This window comes from Oreochromis niloticus, linkage group LG14 (assembly GCF_001858045.2).
Source record: "Oreochromis niloticus isolate F11D_XX linkage group LG14, O_niloticus_UMD_NMBU, whole genome shotgun sequence".
NCBI lineage: Eukaryota > Metazoa > Chordata > Actinopteri > Cichliformes > Cichlidae > Oreochromis > Oreochromis niloticus.
This window is the reverse complement of record NC_031979.2, coordinates 18,083,314-18,104,904: the sequence shown is the minus strand read 5'-3', so window position 1 is coordinate 18,104,904 and position 21,591 is coordinate 18,083,314. Positions and strand designations below refer to the sequence as shown.

The following is a 21,591-nucleotide window of genomic DNA, read 5'->3' as shown; positions in this document are numbered from 1 at the left end:
TCTCCAGAGAGAGGCAGACATCAGAGTCACTATTTTAAAAGGCAGCATCTGGTTTCTTCATCCTGTGGTCCCAGCTAATTACAATACAAAGATGCCAGCAGCAGGAGTTTGGCAAATAGCTACCGGTCTTGCATTTCAAAGGTTGATGGCATGCCTCAGGGTACAGAAGTGATTCCACTTGTGTTCTCACCATTACATTGCTTTTGAGAGTTTGGCTGGTGCTGAAGGTGAAGCTGCCCTTGAACAATGGCACGAGGAATACCTGAATTACTGTGCAGCTTCAAGCATTTCCACTTGGTGCAATGTTAATGCTAACTTCTTCACCTTAGTATTTAAGACGTTTGTGTATGGCCAACCAAATGAGAAATGTAATGTTAAAATGATATCTGCGTTTTCAGGTCCAAATTTTATTTTTGACTCTGGGAACTGGAGTTGACAAAGGATAGGATTCTGTCACTGAGTCATTATTGGATCATTCATTAGCTTCTAAATTGGGCTTTTAGCATGGGATGTTTGCTTTCTGTTCCAAAAATGAAACTCAAACCTTGGGTTTTAAGCCAGTGGAGACTTGGAAGACACTGAAGGCCCTGAAAGTGGTTTAGAAATTCTTCCCATCTCCAAGTAAACAAAACTGATCCATGTGTTATAAAAACTCTGTGCAACATTACTAGAGGTTAAAGCTTTAATTCTTACTGATATTGCACCTGATATCACCCCCAACAGTGATAAATGGGTTTAATTTATTTGAGTACTTAAAAAAAGAGCAGAATGTTGTTATCATGTTGGGAGAGGGCAGCCACATGCTCTCCTGCCTGACCAGCTGTTGTTTTGTAGGATAAACAGAGTGTGCCGTTGAGACGACCGAGGGCTCGCACTGGCCAGCAGTGTAATTACGGAGATGGCAGAAGACAGGTGAAGGCCTCATTACACAACACGCCCGAGTATAAATGCAAAGGGACACAGCAAAGCACTGAGGCGCACGCACAAATGTTTCAGAACACAGAGAGACACGCGTGCTGGAACACGCACTCATGTTCAGAGGGGCTGCAGAGTCATTCATCTGACAGAAGAGGAATTTGGATGCAGGATCTGAGATAATTGGCCCCTCTGAGAGAGAAATCAGACAGGGAAGAGTGGCCAGGGCAGGCACTGCATCAAAGACAAAATGATGGGCAGAATACATCAATCACAAGTCAATACCCATGCTAGAATATGAGTGAATGCTCGTGTCTGATCAGAATATGTCCAGCTGTGTTGTGTATGGTGCTTTGTTGAAAATGACAAATATGAAGGATACCAACTGTCGGTGTCAGATACCAATATTTAAGCTGAATCTGATGATAGACAAATGAAATGACTGAAAATGGAAAGGTAGAGTCCAACACTCGATATTTAATCCCCCACTGTATCAAGTTGGATATCAAGTGGATTTGACATTACAGTTTATATAATGCCTGCAAAACGGAGCCAAAGGACAGAACAGAAGCTTTGACATGAGAAGAGAACTGAAAAGAAACACTTAAGACTAATAGAACAAGTTTAACAATGTTGCACTGATTGCTCTCAAAGACATCAAAGGGAAAATGCGTGTAATGCAAAATGCAACCTCAAGGAAAAGAAAAGTCACATGGTCACAGTCACAGGTTCTTTTTTGAATCTGCATCTTTATTCCAGACTGTTGGATCAGGGGTCATCAAGAGCATCATAGCTCCACCTGTGCTTTGTTCTATACTGTACTCTTATGCCTGCATGGTTTAGGGTGGACAAAATTCTTTCAGATGCTGGAAAAATGACAGGCAAAGTCCAGATGCACATTTTAAAAAATGCGCGGATGCTAATCAAGAAAAACACTGTGGAAAAGCGAGGCACTCTGAGTCATCCATCTGGAATAGAAGAATGAGTGTCTCACTGATGTTCATATGATCAGATTTATATATTATGTGCACTCAGTGGTATGCACTTCCCTTTCATCTTTAGAACAGCCTTCCCAGAACATCAGTGGTTTCTGAAACACTCAGACCAGTCCATCTGCCACCAAAAACCATGCCACGTTCAAAGTCACATAAATCACATTTTTTGCCATTCTAATCCTCAGGTCGTCCTAATGACGTCCACGTCAATGCACTCAGTTGCTGCCATGTGATTGGCTGAGTAAGACAAGATGATATTAAGTTAGCAGGTGTAGCTAACAAAGTTCCGAGAAGTGCATATATATTTTTTATTCACATGTAATAATTTCATTTTATTCTTAACAAATCAGAATTATGTAAGATAAACACTTTAGTTATATTCTAAAAAATGTCTCCTCCTGGAGACGTAATCTTTGGGAACCGACGTCTTTCAGTCCCCGTTGCACCCGGACGGATTAAAACAACGTACCATGGATGCTAGGGAGGAAAACAACGTGAAGGCCGTCAGGAGAAGTAAAGAAGAGAAAAAACTTCTCAGAAAACAAATTAAAGCCAGTCACACATTACTGAAGCATGAAGGCATCCATACGGCCCCGCAGCCTACCAGGGTAAAGAAAAATAACGTTTATTTGACGGGAAATGGTTCGCTGTTTCATTATTTTTCATTTTTTTCGCTTGTTTTTTTAACATTAAAATGATATTAAAAGTTATCTGCATATCTAATATTTAATTGTTCTATTCATATTTTTTTTATATATATATTTATTATTATTGTTGTTATTATTATTGCTAAATTAACAAGAAAATCAGCCGCTGTTTATGGAAAATATTTTTAATATTTTACTCGTTATAAGAGACTTTTCATTTGCTCCTTTTTAATGGGATTCATTTTTGTGTTCCTGCAGCAGTCTGAGACAGTTTTAAGAACTATTTCTATTTATCTCAAAGGATTTCACGCTGTTATTTCTGCAGACAAATACAAATACGAGTTCATAAAAATTGGGCTCATTGCAAAAGGGAACAATCTACTTTATACTACAGAGAAATATCAACATTTTAAGCCAGTAAAAGCATCACAACAAAAACACAAACCACTTCAGTTGTTTGCTTGTTTTTTCATGAGAGTATGTGTTGTAGGTTGATTGATTGTTAAGCAATCTAACAATCCTTGGGAAAAGGCCATTTTGCCCTTTTTTCTGGCATCTTAACAATTAAAACAGTCTTATGATATCACTTGTTCATACCTTCAGTCTGTTTTTTCGGTTATTTTCATGTCTGTTTGTTTTTGTGTGATTTTTGCTGTTTATTTCACCTCTGCAGAGTCTGGTGGTGGCTAATGGTGGCCTGGGGAACAGCGTTAGTCGAGAGGAGCTCTCGGCAGCGCTGAAAGAGATGGGAGAAATGGAGAGCCTGCTTATGCCTCCCCATAAGCCCTATGCTTTTGTCACATACAGGTACACTTAGGGCACAGACAGCACTTTGTCACAGCAGGAATGTGCTTTGTACATTGAGGACCTTTTTATTCCAGTTAAAACTAATATTATTGTCATTTTCATTCTCTTTCCAGGTGTGAAGAGAGTGCTCTAAAAGCATACACCCACCTTAATGGACAGAAGCTGCAGTGCGGAGAGAGCAGCGTCATGCTCTACCTCGCTTATGTCAGCTCAGGTACTTTTACTTTCAGTACCATCAGGAACATTGGGAGTTCTTTCAGATATAGCCTGGCTTAGACATGAATTCTCCTTTCTCGTTTTAGATGGATTTACACTTGCAGGGAGGGTTTTATTGTGTTTATATTAATGTAATGAGTTATTGCAATGCATTTGACTGAAAGTTGTCTTCTTAAAGTTGCATATGACATTGCAATGGCTTCAGATGCCGGTGATTGTTCTGTATGGGTCTTATTACATCTTAGCTTAGCTTTCAATACAGTGGATCACAGTATTAGTGGATCCTACACTGGATTGGGTTTCTTCATATGTTACTGATAGAAGTTCTTCAATCTTTGCAAATCAGTATATGTCTGATAAAGCAACCTTCTCTTGTGGGGTTCCTCAGGCTTCTGTTTTGTTTTTTTTGTTGTTTCTTTGGGGGGTCTGTATTTTCTGCCACTTGGTCAGGTAATTGCCAGTGTTGATAGTATTTCTACAGCATGTGCTCTCTGCACTCATACTTTTGATTGGCTGTTTATCAGCTGTTAAGGATTGGCTAGCTGGATTTTTTTTCTTTTAGTTAAATAAATAAGAAGCTTTATTATTGCTTTTTCGTATTGCTTCTTATTGAAGCATTTGTTGGGTTCATAGGCTCTTCTGTCAAGCTATTTATAAATAACCTTGTGTTTTACTAGATAGTTCTTTGTCTCTGGATGCTCATGATAAAACTGATACATGTGCCCGACAGTAATAAATCTTAGGTTTAGAAGTAAGTCAAATAATCTGAAAGACTCTGAAAGGTTTTGTTGGTTTTTTTGCAGCCAGTATTTAAGATCTACTGTGTATTTTCACGCTCTTGTATAGTGACCCATGAGGAGGAAGCATCCGTCCCATTGCCAGAGGGTTTAGTTTTGCTGGAGGATTTTGTGTCCCCAGAAGAAGAAGCTCTGCTGCTTGCTGCTGTCGACTGGTCATCCACTAATGATGATGTTACAGGTGAGGGTATCATTCCCCCCCCCCCCCCCCCCCCCCCCCCAAAAAAAAGCTGTGAAGAAAAGTCAGGCATACACTTTTGATTACAGTTTCTGAATAATCCACTTTAACTTAACTTCATCCTAATGATTCTTAGCTCAAAAAGCTCTGAAGCACAGACGAGTGAAACATTATGGCTTTGAATTTCGCTACGACAACAACAATGTGGATAAGGACAAGCCATTACCTGCAGGTAATCTGGATCTTCTTTTATTAAAACATATTGTATCAGGCGTGGTTTTGTGGGCTGTGTTTTTCGTGATATGGTCTTCAGTCTAGTTGTCACTAGACAAGCATTTAATAAAGGAAAACAGAAGTAGCAGAGGAATGTGTGTGTTTCTAGGTATCCCTGCGGAGTGTTTACCTGTTCTGGAGCGTTGTTTAAGAAATGGACACATCAACGTGATGCCAGACCAGCTGACTGTAAATCAGTATGAATCTGGACAGGGTGAGTTACAGCTCGAATAATTCACAGAAATTTTTTGCTCATTCCCAACTCTGTATTTTTTAATTTATGAACTCTACTCGCTGGGATTGGCTCCAGAGCCCCTGCAACCCTTTGTTAGAATATTGTGATAATGATGGATAGATAGATTAGTGTTGTATGATTCTCAGCTCAGAATAATAAATATTTATCTTATACTGGTCCTTTGGGCAGTTAATAACTGAAACAAAGACTTTTAGTCCCCGTCGCCATTATATTGTAATTTTAAATATACAATATAAATGTAACAAATTTATTAGACCACCACCCAGTGTAAGGTTTATGCCACAGCTGCTCTAAGTTAACACGATATTGGTAATTACTAAGATGCCAAATTGTGATTATTTACTTGCATTCCTGGACAGAAAAAAAATAGTTTTAGTGGTTGAGTGTTTCGCTTGATTAATATCTGTTTTTAGACCTGATTATTAATCTGTTATTAAAAATGAATAAGAGAGCACACAAACAGAGTTTACTGATTTGCACCACTGGGTGGCAGCAGAGCCTTTCCATAACCGGTCGATGAGGAGTTATGGAAGCCTTTGGGTCCTCTTGGGCTGAGAGAAGTTTATTAAATGTTTTACTTGATTAACTTTGCTTTGAAGGTTTTCATTTTCCATGTTTGTTTATGATATTTCCAGGTATTCCTCCTCATGTGGACACTCACTCTCCCTTTGAGGACACCATCCTGTCTCTGAGCCTGGGGGCAAAGGTGAGAAGTCGGTCAGGCATCTGTGATTTGATCATTGTCATCGTCGCCACAGACCTGTGAGCTGGTGAATTACTTAGCACGCAACTCATTAGTAGCCATTTGAAGCCAGCATCGGTCAGCAGTACTCCAGGTGCAGAGAGCTGTCAGTATTGTGCGTGTAAGGGTGCGTACGTGCACACATCTTGTGTCCTTGTGTTTTTCCTGAGAACACTGTGTTACCTTCTCTCTGTGTCTCATTCTTTTCAGTTCCTTCTCGCCCAGCATCCGTTTATCCAGCAGGCACTTAAAGAATTAAAGCTCGTAAGAAATTTTGTAAACAAACGGATGTACACAAGAGTTATAGATTTTCCATTTTCATGTCCTTGACTCTTCCAGGTGTTCACAGGTGTTGTGACCTATAAACTAAGATCGTGGGTTTAGTCTTTGCTGCCTGATTGCTGTGGATGAACACCCATCTGTCCCTGCTTGTCTGAAAAGCAGGGGCTCTGCGAGCAATCAGCTGTCATCTGCTGTGGCATCTGTCACACACACACAAACACACACACACACACACACACACACACACAGACAGACTGACAGTGTGTGTATTCATTGTCCTTGCTTTTCAGTGGAGATTCAGAGCCACAGAAAATGTGGGCATATTAAATTACGTTAAAAAAGGAAAGGACACTTGGAGGAATATTTAAAGCGAATAGATCCCGAAAGAAAGTTTTATCGAGTGCAATTAAACTGGCTCTTCTTAAGCGATGCATGGGAGTAAGGGTACTGTTAAGCTGAGGGGTGGTATTTCTCGCAGTATTTCCTGTTTACCGCCACACAAGTACACATTTACATGTAGTCATGATGACCACTGAAGCTCAAACTGAGCTTTAGAATTGGAAAAAGTTGATTCGAATGACTAAACGTGGCATGGTTGCTGGTGCCAGATGCGCTGGTCTGATTATTTCAGAAACTGCTGATTTGCTGGGATTTTCACACACAGCCATCTGTAGGGTTTACAAAGAATGGTCGAAAAAAAGAGAATTTATCCAGTGAGCGGCAGTTCTCTGGGTGAAAATGTGTTTTTGATGTCAGAGGACTGCTTGAAGCCGATAAGAAGAAGAACCAGCGCACGCAGAAGAGCATCTCTGAATCCACAACACATTGAAAACTTGAAACAGATTGGCTATGGCAGAGTGCCGCTGCACTCTGCAGTAAACTGAGGCTGTAGTTCCCATCAAAATTGGATAGTGTAAGCATGGATCCATGCTGCCTCGTACCAACGGTTCAGGCTGTTTGTGGTGGTGTGATGGTGTGGGGGAGATTTTCTTAGCAAACTCTGGGCTACTTAGTACCAACTCAGCATTGTTCAAACACCACAGCCTCCCTGAGTATTGGGAAAAAGGTGTTCTGCTCCATCTCAAAGGGGCTCCAACTGGGTACTAGTAATGAAGTGGCTGCTGAGTGCACATTAGGATTTCTAAATTTGATGTTACGGTGGTTGCAGAGAATATAACAAGTAGCTTATTTTAAAGACTATTTGGAAACCTTTTTAAATATTTTGCTACTCTGTGGATTTAATGAGATTCAGTTTTGATTTAAGCAGACAGGATTTGGTGCATAACAAAACTTTTATGCCATTCGCTCAGTTTCATTGGATTTAATTTCTCTGAAAATGTAACACAAGTGATTCAGTCATTATTAATGAAACACTTGTTTCCTTGTAATTACACGAACTATAACTGCATTATTGAGCTGTTTGTGATGTTGTATATTGGCAGCCTTTTGGTGTGTATTTGTACTTGTGTGTTTGTGAGGACCAGTTGTAGACTACAGGAGTGAGGACTGACTTTAGGGCTAATTGTAGAAGTTAGGCAGAGGTGTAGGGTTACTTATTGTGCTTGAAGTTAAGGTAAGGAAGTAAAGAAGCTCTCTGTAATTGATTGTACTCAGAAAGATGTACAAACCTGTGTGTGTTTGTTTGTGTGTGCGTGCATACGTGTGAGGAGGGAGGGAGATGATGAATAGTTGTGCAGTAAAGCGTAGTTGCCAGCGTCACCATCGATTTAGTCACATTCCACCCTTTCATTGATTGGCTAACATAACACTCCTCAGAGGGGAATGAAGCAGTCCTGTGTGTGTGTGTGTGTGTGTGTGTGTGTGTGTGTGTGTGTGTGTGTACGCGCGCGTCAGACAGAGAGAGCGTTCACTTGTTTGAGGTTAAAATCTGATAATTTGCTTGACTTGCATGCCCTTTCACACCTAGACACAAACCCATATATGTCTAAGACACACACACACACACACACACACACATATACATGAATGCCATCTACTTCATCACAAAATCCAATTTTCCTGCTGTCAGAATTTGGAGAGATACAGTTGGAAATTGTTGTAGATGTAATTTCCCAGCAGAGCTTATGCTGTTCTGTGCTGTAAGGAAACATTAGGATCAAACACCAACGCTGTGTCTGCTAGCTGCAAGTGAGAGAAAACACGAACAGTGTTTTAGGTGGCCGACAGTGTTTTCCTTTGGGTGACATCAGTCAAAACTGTGTAGTTTGGAAGTTTTGTGCCAAAGTCTCTTTCAGTCCTTTCATTATGGAGCTGAGCTACCTGGATCAGTAATATATTAGCTTTATTGCAAACGTATTGGATTACCGCAAGTCATTAGTAAATACATTTTAAGCTTTAGCGGTGCTTTAGAATGTTTTGCTTAAGTAAAAAAAAAAAAAAAAAAAAAAAAAGTAAATAAAAAATTAGTCATAAAGTTTTTTAAATTTGTCATAATAATAATAATAATAATAATAATAATGATAATAATAGCTGTACAACAGCATGGCTTAATTAGAATATAGAAAAAACCATCACAGCTGGATAAAATTGCCCAACTCCCTACTAAAGAACTAAAAGCATAAAAACCAGTGCATAACTTGTTTCCTGTACTTGCAGATACAGAAACATTTTGATGAATAATAAAGGTGTATTATCAGCAGTTATTACTTGCAGCAGATGCACAGTAATATGTAGGGAAACACTGATGCAGGATGCCAAAATATTATTGCTGTTGAACTGTTAGTTGGAATTGCGTGTCCACAACAGGAGCTGATGTCTTCTAGGTGGATGTCCTGCTGCTGTGATGGGCCTTCATGCTTATAATCTTGGCCTCATCTTTGTTGATGTTGAGACTGATTCCCAGTTCTGATGTCAGAAGTGCAGTTTTTTTCCAGCCTCTGGGGGCAAGAGCGCCGTGTCATCAGCAAAGTCAGAGTTGCCATGTTGTGCTGACAGTGCCGAGTGAATGCTCTTCCTTCTTCCTTCTGTAGATCATGATGCAGTGAGTTGGAGAGAAATAAATATGTTTGGGTGTCTACTCAGCAAACATGCACAGGTGCAATGAGAGAGGACCAGGAACCATTCCTTGAGAGACTTCTTACATCATAGCAGTTCTTTTTCATTCACAATCATTGATGATGACAGCATGTACCATGTGTGAGGCATCTGATTACAGTTCCTGCCTTTCCTATTTAGCGATCCACAGTATCAGATGCTGCTAAGATCAATTGCAGTCGAGTCTGTGAAACTCCCCGCATCATTCCTCAGGCAAATTGTGTTCAAAAACTTTGCAAGGGCTGCTTCTGCGCTGTGATACGAGCGGAAATCTGACTGAGAGCTGTCAAGGATGTCATCCATCAGTAGAAAATGATTGGATTACAAAGGGAAGGGCCTGGCGGCTGTTTTTGTGTGTGTGTGGCATTGGAAAGATGCCTGCAAGAAATATATATAAATCCACACCCAATGATTTTAAAACCTTCATAAAAATGTTTAATTTAATCAGTAATTTGTTATTATCGGTGCAGTGAAGTCATGAGTAGAAACCACTCTTACTTTTAACACAGCGTGTTTGTGTTTGTGCAGACGGTGATGGAGTTCCGACATCCTGATGGTCGTGTTGTTGCTGTGGTGCTGCCTGGACGGAGCCTGCTGGTCATGAAGGGCGAGAGCAGATATGTCTGGACTCATGGGTAAGCTGGACTGTGTCAGAGCGTCAGTCTCTCCTTTTATAGTCAGGTTCTCTTGACCTGATCTTTGGATTGATGCTTAACTTGCTGCTTTTTCCTCTGAAAACAAAACTATTTATTTACTATAATTAGTACATTTCAGTCTGTTGTCTTCAACCTTTGAATTGTGTTTGTTCACATCCACCTCCTCTGGTATTACTTCACCAGTTGGTTTGTGTGGTTTTGTCTTTTATAACTACTAAAACAAGCTCTTCGTGCGTCCTTTTAGGATTACTCCTCGCAAGTTTGACATGGTGCCGGCCTGTGAGCAGCAATCCCCCGATCATGTGACGCCTGAACCTGGAACACGTAGCAATCTGACTCTGAGCAAGAGGGGCACACGCACTTCTTTCACTTTCCGCAAGATCAGACTTGAACCCTGCCGCTGTGGTGAGAGCGAAGCAAAACACACTTTGCTTTTATAAACTGCTTTTCTCACATTATGAGAGTGAGTGAGTTTTTGAGAGGTGAATATATGTAATGTAATGTTACGGGACTCCTTTTTCTCATTTTCTCATTTCTCTTTTTTTTTCTCCATTTTTTTTTTTGAGGCCTATAGATCTTTAGATGTTGTTCTGGGTTCTTCTGTGACCTCCTGGATGAGTTGTTGATGCACTCTTGGAGTAATTTTGTTAGGCTGGGCACTTCTTGGGAAGGTTCACCACAGTTCCAACCACAGCTCTCACCATGGTTCTCAGGAGTCCCAAGCCTTAGAAATGGCTTTGTAACCCCTTTTCACACTGATCAAGCAACTTTATTTCTCAGACGTTTCTTTAGATCCTGACATGATGCTTTGCTTTTTGAGGTCTTTTAGCCTGCTTCACTTTGTCAGGTTCAGTTTAAGGGAGTTCTTAATTCTACAGGTCTGGCAGTAATCAGACCTGGGTGTGGCTAGTGAAGTTGAACTTAGCTTTCCAAAAAATGTGGTTAATCACAGTTTAAGCTACTACTTTATCCCCCACAGGGCCAGATCGATAGGTTTGGATACCTTTTGTCCCTTAATAAATGAAATTGTCAGGATATCTTTGTATAATATTAAAATTAAACAGCAGGATTATGTTATTTTGTCTGACAGTTTCATCACATGGGAATCCTAAACCCAGAGCATAGCTAGCGTTTTTGCATAAAGACAATAATAAAGGATACGCGAACGTTATGATTGTAATTAAACGTGCATGGCAACGCAGGTCAAAGATAAACGATCGGCACATCTCACCAGTGAACACCTTCTCTCTGTCTCCAGCCTTCACCTCTGCCTGTGACAGTCAGGGAGCTTCTTCAACACCCTCGCCCTCTACGCCCCCCCCTCCCGCGCTTCCATGTTGCCATGCCGATGCAGCCCGTCTGGAGGAGGAGTATGTGCACCGGGTGTACGACGCTATTGCCTCCCACTTCAGCAGCACCCGCCACTCCCCCTGGCCTCGCGTTTGCCACTTCCTGTCCTCGCTCCCACCGGGTAGCGTGCTAGCTGACGTGGGCTGTGGAAATGGGAAATACCTGGGCGTAAACCCAGAGATGATTGCAGTGAGTGTCATTTTATACTGAAATGTCTGCGCTTCTGAGATACTTCATTGATCCCTGCAGGGTAATTTCCTCTATCACTGCTTTTTTTATTGCTGCTGTTTCTTAGATTGTCAGCACTTTGAAATGCTACACATTTTCATAACAGGCGTTTATCTGCAGAAGCATTCATCTGTGTATTCGAGCTAGAACTCCTCTCCTTCATTTCTCACATAGGGACGCAAAATCTACGATGGCTCTGGGCTTTTTCAAACACATGTAGATCAGCATGACTCATCCAGTAACTACTAATGACCTTACACAACACTGTCGCTCTGATAAGGCCACAGAGGTGAGGTTAGAGATGTAACATCAGGTTTAACTTTGGGTTAAAGCCTTTAAACACCATCAGGCTTATAGGTGAAAGGATAAAAAAAATTGAAATGGACTTTAGTGCCATAAAAATGCATCAAAGCAACACTGTAATTTAATGGAATACATGGTTGTAATTATAGTCAGATCTGCTTGTGCTTTAATGACGGGGGAGTGATACTGATGAGCTTGTTAACTTACACATTCGAGCAGTCTTGAATGACTTTTTTCTTTAGTTGGAAAAATAGAATAGAATGCCTTTATTGTCACTATACAGTTGTACAATGAGATACAGAGCATCTCCTACTCAGTGCAAACATGCTGGGGGGGGGTACAGTTCTGCAGCGCTATATACATATGGACAGTATTAACATAGGGAAAAACATATATATATATATATATATATATATATATATATATATATATATATATTATATATATATATATATATATATATATATATATATATATATATATATATATATATATATATATATGTGTGTGTGTACAAATATACAAGCCGGTTTTTAAAAAAAGTAATATGTAATAAATAGTATTGTGTATATACAGTTGGGTTATTGCACATAGTATTGGTATTGCATTGCATTGCAAAAAATTGATACAGTATTGCGATATATATTGATACAGCGACACAAATGATCAATATTTAAGTAAATAAATAAAAATTAATCTGGTAATATTCAAAACAATAGGCTTCATCTCACCTGATAAGAAGCAACCTTTCTGCAAACAATCGCAAACAATTGGGGATTGTTTAAGGTTTACAAATAACTTCTGTTTCCTTTGTTACATAATAGTTAATGGGAATTTCTATCTATGCAGACAGCATCAGTGATTTTCACTGTTTATCACAGTAAACTGTTGTAGTGGCAGAAATAGATTGCATGTTATTGCCAACTCGACCCCATGCTTCCAGACTGACTTCATATTTATGGCAGGTTTCAGTGACAGTGCTGGTGTGGTTCACCGTGTCATTTTGCAGCAAAAAACAAATCTCTGAAGTAAGATAACTTTGTCTTCTTGGATAAAACAAGTATTGTTTACATTTAAAAAATTTTAAGGTGAGCTATTCATCTGTAATTAGGGTACACTGTTCACCTCAGCTGTCAATGTCGGTTGTGAAGCATCCACATCTATTTACTCTGAAGGAGGCTGAAAACTTTATACCGTAACACAATTTAAGCAGTTGAGTCATTTAAAAAAGAATCACCCCTGTACAGCTATACATATCATCATTTCTGCCCTGAGCGTTTTAACATTGGAGACTATGGGGTTTATTTCCTCTCGAATCCAACCTCAAGTGGCCATTTGAGGAACTGCAGCTGTTGTGCATCAGCTAAAGCTTCTTTCCCCGAACAGTAGACAGACTATGTCATTGTCACACTCGCAGTGCTCAGGGTTTTCATAAACATAAACATAAAAAGAAAAGGAGGAACCTGAGCGAGCCACTTCAGGACCTGGTTGCATAAGCCTGACCTCTGTGCTTCAGAACGAAGTAAGGTTTGCATCATTGGGCTAGATGCTGCAGCTTACACGTCTACCTCCAGTGGTAGAGCGTTGGCTCTCTGGGAGGGTATAACTGAATACGAAATGTAGGCGTGAGTTAGCAGAGAGTTTGCTTTTGGTCACAGGTGTAAACATCACGTCTTGCTTCAGGACAGCTAAATAAATAAGAGTAAGGCACAGCGGGATGAGATCCCCGTTGTTGCTCTCATTTCTTCCCTGTGTCTTTTTTTGTTGTTGTTTTTTTTTTGCATTAGCTCGGTTTCCATGGTAATATCCTTCATTTCCTGTTTGCGTATGCACACTGGGATATTCTTGTTTGGGATTTGGGGGTGCATGTAAGCAGCTTATCCTGACTCAGAGTGTAGCTGTGATAAATCAGCACAGAGAACACTGTGATCATGCAGCGAGCACAGCAGCTACCAGAGTTTTATTCTGCTTGTTCTCATTTTCTCCCAACCCAGGTCTCTTCTCTTCTTCTCTTTTCTCGCCTCAGTCCTTCCCTCTTTTTGTGCCTCCTGCTCTACTTCTTAATCTTTCTGTTTGCATGTCAGCAGTAGATCGAGGGTGTGTGTGCATATGTGTTGTGTTCCTGCTCTCTCACTTGTGTCTCTTGTTCTCCTTGCATACTTTATCTCCATTCTTGCTCATTTTCTCTGGCTTAAATGATCACGAACAGTTTGTAAACGTATTATTCTTCAGACCTTGTACGTGCTGACACTCTGCTGACGTGTGTATTTGTTGCTGTTTGAGAATGATAGTCCACTGAATGGCCTTGTTACTCTCTCTGTATGTTTGTGTTTTATTTCAGGTGGGATGTGATCGTAGCAGTGCTCTCGTCCAAATTTGTGCAGAGAGGGGTTTCCACGCATTTGTATCTGATGCTCTGAATGTTCCTCTGCGAACAGCCTCCTGTGACGCTTGCATCTCTATAGCTGTCATACACCATTTCTCCACAGAGGTACACACAGCACATCCTCATACAAAGAATAACCAGAATAGAACCGTTATATCAGTTTTATTTAGAAACCTACAAAAAAGTTGTATTAATTGTTAGTAGCTCACTAAAGTTTTCATGTTCTGAACTTGTGTGCAAAAGTCTTTGAGCTCTTATTTCTTTAAATTCTCTTTAACTTTAATTCTGCTAATAACATGGGAATGAATGCAGCGATTTATTCAACAAACATACATGTTAATACCGATAAAAGGCATAAGGAGACATGCTTAAATATTTGGTATGACCACCTTTATTCTATACAGCCTGAACTCTCTTCGGCAGCTTTCCTGTAAGGTCTGGTAGTCTTCAGAAATAGTTCTCTAAGCTTCTTGAATGGCATTCAAATCTCTTCTTGGGATGTTGTCTGCTTTTTGTTCTGTTCTCCATCAACATGATCCCACAGTGCTTAAATAATGTTGACGTCTGGGCTCTGGGGAGGCCAGTCCACGACTGATAGTGTTGCACTATATGTGTTTCTATCCAGATACGGTTTTACTGCATTAGCAGTAGGTATTGATCGGTGGATCAAAATCTGATGGTATTTTTCTGTGTTCATAATTCCATCAATTATTATAACATCTCCAGGTCCAAACCATGACAGAGCCTCCACTGTGTTTAATGGCTGCAGACACTCCTGTCCTGACTTCCTCTGTACATACCGACTATGATTTGAACAAAAGTTTCAAATTGAGATTGATCACTCCATCAAACCTTTTGCCACTGATTTTTAGTCCAGTTCTTATGTAATTTGGCATGCCTCAGCCTTTTCTCCCCGTTTTTCTTCCTCAAGAATGGCTTCTTGACCCTTCCACTAAGACCATTTCTGATGAGGCTTCGGTGAATGATAGATGGATCCACTGAAGGTCCAGATGCCTGTCTCAGGTCTTTGCTTTCCTGTTTCATAATTAAAAGGCCATGACTTTCAGATACTGCTCAGCTGCTATAGTTTTTTTTTCTTCGTCTTTTAGGCCTGCCACTTCTTCTTTTATTCTCTACTTGTCCATTTTTGAAAAATATTTTTAAGGACACACTGTCAAAGGAGTTTGCAAAGAAAAGCGTCTGGACTTCTTTGAGTTGCTTGAAGACGTTTCACCTCTCATCCAAGAAGCTTCTTCAGTTCTAAGGTCAAATGGCCGAGAGTCCCAGATTTAAACCCAGTGGGAGTATCCCCCCAAGGAGGGACAAAGGACCCCCTGGTGATCCTCTAATCACATGCGCCAAGGTGTGAAAGCGGGTGTGGGACCTAATCAGCCAGGGTTTCGGGTGAGCTCATTGTGAAACCTGGCCCCACCCTATCATGTGATTTCCTGAGGTCAGATGGCCCAGGATGTGAGTGGGCGTTAAGGCGTCTGGGGAGGGAACTCAAAACTGGATTATAGATGGCAGACAGTTGGTGTCGTAAACCACCGCCTCTGTTCAAAGATGGTCGCTCACAGTGGACATAGATGGCCTCTTTCACTCCTCTTTCAAACCATCTGTCCTCTCTGTCCAATATGTGAACATTGGCATCCTCGAAAGAGTGACCTTTATCCTTAAGATGCAGGTGGACTGCTGAGTCTTGTCCTGTGGAGGTGGCTCTTCTATGTTGTGCCATGCGCTTGTGAAGTGGCTGTTTGGTCTCTCCAACAGTGGCTGTCTCTCCAACAGCCACTTCACAAGCGCATGGCACAACATAGAAGAGCCACTTCCACAGGACAAGACTCAGCAGTCCACCTGCATCTTAAGGATAAAGGTCACTCTTTCGAGGATGCCAATGTTCACATATTGGACAGAGAGGACAGATGGTTTGAAAGAGGAGTGAAAGAGGCCATCTATGTCCACTGTGAGCGACCATCTTTGAACAGAGGCGGTGGTTTACGACACCAACTGTCTGCCATCTATAATCCAGTTTTGAGTTCCCTCCCCAGACGCCTTAACGCCCACTCACATCCTGGGCCATCTGACCTCAGGAAATCACATGATAGGGTGGGGCCAGGTTTCACAATGAGCTCACCCGAAACCCTGGCTGATTAGGTCCCACACCCGCTTTCACACCTTGGCGCATGTGATTAGAGGATCACCAGGGGGTCCTTTGTCCCTCCTTGGGGGGATACTCCCACTGGGTTTAAATCTGGGACTCTCGGCCATTTGACCTTAGAACTGAAGAAGCTTCTTGGATGAGAGGTGAAACGTCTTCAAGCAACTCAAAGAAGTCCAGACGCTTTTCTTTGCAAACTCCTTTGACTACGATGACCTGGATGACTGAGAACCTTCACATACTTAAGGACACACTGCACACCATGGTGAGATGTGCAAAGTGTTCAGCTAATGGCTCTTTGGGAATCAGGTTGATGATGCAAAAATACTGTTTTATTCTGTCAGACTGTGTTGGATACAACCCTGGTTTGTTCATTGAGTTTGGTGGTTTTCTGATCCCTGAATAATTCAATGGATTTGTGTTAAGTGACTTAAAAAAGACATTCCCCTGACAATGGTTGGTGAAATGGACTGAAAATGATTGAAAAAAATCTTCAGAAGGCGGTCTCGAGCAAGAACTATTGCTCAAGACCACCTTAAAATTCCCAAAGAATCGTACTCATATAAATTAAAAGAAAGAAATGACAAATAAATGGGATTGCTCAAGACTTTTGCCTTGTACAGTTCCCTCCAACATGGTTTGGGATTTAAGTTACTAATTGTTGGTAATGCTGGTAGTTGTTAGGATTAGGAATGGGAAGTGTGGAATATATCAATACCTATCTGACTGACTTCAGTTCCAGTCTGAAGCCACAAGGACCGGAAACAAACTGAAACAAACAAAACCACTCTGCAGGTCTTTTTCACTTAAGATTCACATCTGTCTGACAATGATTCACATGCAGTGAGTCGCATGTGATTCTGTCTTTAATTAATTTATTTTTTAATGTGTGTGTGTGTTGTAGGAGCGGCGGCTAGCAGCTGTGAGAGAGTTGGTGAGACTTCTAAAGCCTGGAGGTCATGCACTCATCTATGTTTGGGCTTTTGAACAAGAGTACAACAAGCAGAGGTCCAAGTACCTCAAAGACCACAACAAAGAGCATCATGGGAAGGAAAACCTTACTAAAAACACATCCGAAGACAGACGGGAGCCTCACGGGAAATCGGCTATGCAGAATAGTGGACATTTGGAAGAAGGCTACGAGCCTGTTGACAAAAAGCAAGATGTTGGCAAAGTGACTGATGGCAAGCTTAGTGTGCACACAAACCGCACAGCCTTTAACACCCAGGACCTTTTAGTTCCCTGGCATCTGAAAGAGGGGAAAAAACAAGGGGAGGAAGAGTCAGGAGATGGTGGGAAAAGGAATAAAAGAAAGGAGAAGTCTACAAAGGTTTTAACTAACCAAACCAGAATTGACAGTAACCCTGGTCTCAGTCCAGGTTTTGATGCAAGTATGTCTCCTGGATTAAGACTCGACACTGATGACGCCACTCACAGCCCAGACTCTAAGCCCAGTCCGAGTGGCACCACTCAGACCTCGAGTTCTCATCTGAAATCAGAGTCTGAGAGCCATCTAACCCCCGTCTTTCACCGCTATTATCACGTGTTCCACCAGGGGGAGCTGGAACAGCTGTGCAGCCAGGTGGATGGAGTCAAGGTACAGAGCAGCTACCATGACCAGGGTAACTGGTGTGTTATATTAGAGAAGGACTGACACACATGTCAGTAAAATCATTTTTATGCAACTAGAGATCTGCATAAATAAAGAATTTTAACTTAAAATTAAAGGATCCAATTTTTGCCTTCTACATATATATATGATTTTTAACTGTGTTGGAATAAATTTAAAAAAATCTCTGCTCCTGTTGTGTTTATTTATATCACCATGTTTTGACCTTGGCTGAGCAAACACACCTTTTCCCTGTTATACTGTCATGGATCGAACAATCCCGCTGTGATAAATCCCACCAGCTTTACTCAAAAATAAATGCAACTAAATTAAACATTTCTGGAGTTAGTGTATCTACTAAGCACACTCTGGCTAGCTCACTGAAACGCCACACTAAAAACAAGCCTATTCAGACGAGCGCAAAGACAAGACTGTACCTCACAAGTGATAAAACCCTAATCTCGAAAAAAGTTGGGACATTGTGTAAAACGGAAATGAAAACGATGCGATGAAAATGTATCATTTTAAGTCAAATATTAGCTCATTTTGAATTTGATCACAGCAACATGTCTCAAAAACGTTAGGGCAGGCCGTGTTTACAGGTGTGTAGCAACCTTGCTTCTTTTAACATCTGGGAACTAAGGAGACCAGCTGCTGGGCTTTTGGAAGATGAATGTTGTCCCATTCTTGTTGATATATGTTGTAGCTGCTCAACATTCCTGGGTGGTCTTTGTTATATTTTTGTTTCATGATGCATCAAATGTTTCCAACTGATGAGAGCTCTGGACTGCAGGCAGGCACGTTCAGCACCAGGATTCTTCTGATAAGATTGACATGATGTGAGATAATTTAATGCATTATGTAGTTCAGCATTATCTTTTGAAATATGCAAGACCTTCCCTGAAAAAGACGTCACCTGGGGGGCAGCATATGTTGCTCTAAAAGCTGTTTATACCTTTCAGGACTGATTGTGTCTTTCCAGATGTGCAACTGTGCAATTCCATAGGTACTAATGCACCCCTGTACTATCAGAGATGCAGGCTATTGAGCTGAACGACGTCATATTGTTCGTGAAATAGTAAAATGTTTGTTTTGCGACACACATTTTCCCCACATTTTAAAGTTGGTTTTTTTTGTTTGACATTCTAACTCACTGCTTTGCTTGCTCTCCTGACCTCAGTGTCTGTTCTGAAATCACTGAGCTGTAGTTCAGTTGTAACCTGTCTGCCTGACCTTTTCAAGGTAAAGGGCTGAGGTGTAACACAGCAGATCAAGGCTGCGGGTAATTTGGTCACATTTAGGAACTGGTCTTTATTTTTTTTTTGTCCTTTTAAATATGACAGAGGTGGCACCTCACTGTCAGGCATCATACAGCCACATGATTAGTTACACGCTGTATGCATACAGTGATTAATAACTGTTTAACCCAGGGATGAACAATTCCAGGCCTCGAGGGCCGGTGTCCTGCAGGTTTTATCATTTCTACAGAGCTCCAGTAGGTTTTCTTTAAATACATCATGTATTTCACATGGTTCACTTCTGAATCCCAAAATTTTAGAAAAATCTGGGGGATTCATAACAACCTGGAAGGTTGGGCTTAAAATTATTGACCAATTTAAAGACTGGGTGGTGAATAGAAGATGGCAAAAAACAAACAAAACAGAAAAAATCAACTTGGTGCACAAACTCTTGAAAGGGGACCTTAATGTAAAAAAGCAGGAACTCCAGCAACACTTGAGGAAAGAAGAACAACTTTAATAATTGACCAATGCGTTTCGGCTTGTGGCCTTCATCAGGGTCATAGTAAAACATTGTAAAAAAAATTTGCTTAAATACAAGACAGGAAACAGAAAAAATTCAAATTAACCAGTCAAAACTTCACAGATAGGTCAGCTGACATGTAATAAGTAGGTATTGGTTAATTGGTTAAGTCACGCCCAAGTAAATACTGGACTAGAACATTAATGATGAGGAGGAGAGGGGGGTGACATAACCTCCATATGTCTGAAAATAATACATGCATGAATAGCATAAGAAGGATACTATAAATATACACACAGGTCAACAAAAAAAAACAAACAACAACAACAAGGGGCAGTCTTTAATGGTAAAAGCACGTTTGAATTGGAAAACAAGATTACATCAACACATGGGAACATATTTGTTAAAAAATCCTAATTTATGTCTCTAAAATTACTTAAATTAAAGTTACTTCAGCCAAAGAAGGCGTAGCGTTCTATACATCTCATCTTTAGTCTACACTTCAAGTCTAAATTTTAGAGACATAAATTAGGATTTTTTATCAAATATGTTCCCATGTGTTGATGTAATCTTGTTTTCCAATTCAAACGTGCTTTTACCATTAAAGACTGCCCCTTGTTGTTGTTTTTGTTGTTGTTGTTGTTGTTTTTGTTTTTTGACCTGTGTGTATATTTATAGTATCCTTCTTATGCTATTCACGCATGTATTATTTTCAGACATATGGAGGTTATGTCACCCCCCTCTCCTCCTCATCATTAATGTTCTAGTCCAGTATTTACTTGGGCGTGACTTAACCAATTAACCAATACCTACTTATTACATGTCAGCTGACCTATCTGTGAAGTTTTGACTGGTTAATTTGAATTTTTTTCTGTTTCCTGTCTTGTATTTAAGCAATTTTTTTTTACAATGTTTTACTATGACCCTGATGAAGGCCACAAGCCGAAACACGTTGGTCAATTATTAAAGTTGTTCTTCTTTCCTCAAGTGTTGCTGGAGTTCCTGCTTTTTTAATTCTCTCATCTTCTCCATGCACCTTGGAAGCAGGTGAAGTTGTGCCAGGATTTTTTGAGGGGACCTTAATGTCACAGAGCACATGGTGTGCATTATTATGTAGGCATAAATAAATAAAAATGTGACGTGCTTAATTTCTTTAGAGGCATGAAGATAGAGTAATCTTTGTCCAGAAGTGGAAATTATGCTGGTGGCTAAACCACTGTACAAAAACGTCAAAAATCTTAGAGTGCATGAGGCTGAAGTGCAGCCAGCCTGACCAGGAATTACAGTCAGCTTTATACTGACATGCTAAAATTCTCTGAGTGTATTTGCTGTCTCTAACAACCATTTGCAGATCTGTAATAATTACTTTTGTATAAGTTATTTGCTCGTTTTAAATTTGTGCACTATTTATTTATTAGTCCATACAGCCTGTACACACTTTGTGATAGATGTAAGAGGACCCTAAAAAAAGGTGTAATAATAAGTAAAACCAAAAATGTTAATTGAATCATTTGATTTATTCTAAATTGGAAAATTATTTTCTGTCCACCATTTTTGTGACTAGCAGTCTCTTCCAGGTGACTGTTGTTGTAATTTGGTGATGTATATATAAAATTATATTGATATTAAGATATTAAGACAATCGCAAATGAGATCACAAGATGGAAAAAGTGTACTTTAAAATTAGATCTTGTTTCATTGGAACAGTGAAGTTAAATAAGTGCAAGAACAAGTATCACTGCTATGGAGTTTGCATGTTTTGCTGCTAGTCTCCTCTTGGTATTTTCTTATTTAGCCGTTGGTGCCTTAACCTCAAAGTTTAGAGCACAACACTTTGTGTGTCAGGGACTGCGAGGAAAGTAGGACCCAAAATCTCTGTGATGAATGCAGTACGACTCCCGTGCAGCATCTCCTCCCAGTGACTATGGTCCGTATTTCCGCTCACAACGTTTCTAAATCCCGTGCGCTCGCTCTGTCC

At 40.4% G+C, this 21,591-nt stretch overlaps 1 protein-coding gene across 1 annotated transcript; it reads left to right on the top strand.

Moving 5' to 3' along the window:
- Positions 1–2,318: 2,318 nt before the first annotated feature.
- alkbh8 (alkB homolog 8, tRNA methyltransferase) lies at positions 2,319–18,042 on the top strand. The gene is made up of 12 exons (XM_003441641.5): positions 2,319–2,518; positions 3,231–3,364; positions 3,478–3,578; positions 4,427–4,558; positions 4,692–4,787; positions 4,938–5,042; positions 5,720–5,790; positions 9,691–9,797; positions 10,063–10,223; positions 11,077–11,357; positions 14,041–14,190; positions 17,148–18,042. Exons 1-12 carry the CDS (start codon positions 2,381–2,383, stop codon positions 17,895–17,897), a joined length of 2,226 nt encoding a protein of 741 aa, XP_003441689.1. The 5' UTR covers positions 2,319–2,380; the 3' UTR covers positions 17,898–18,042.
- Positions 18,043–21,591: the final 3,549 nt, after the last annotated feature.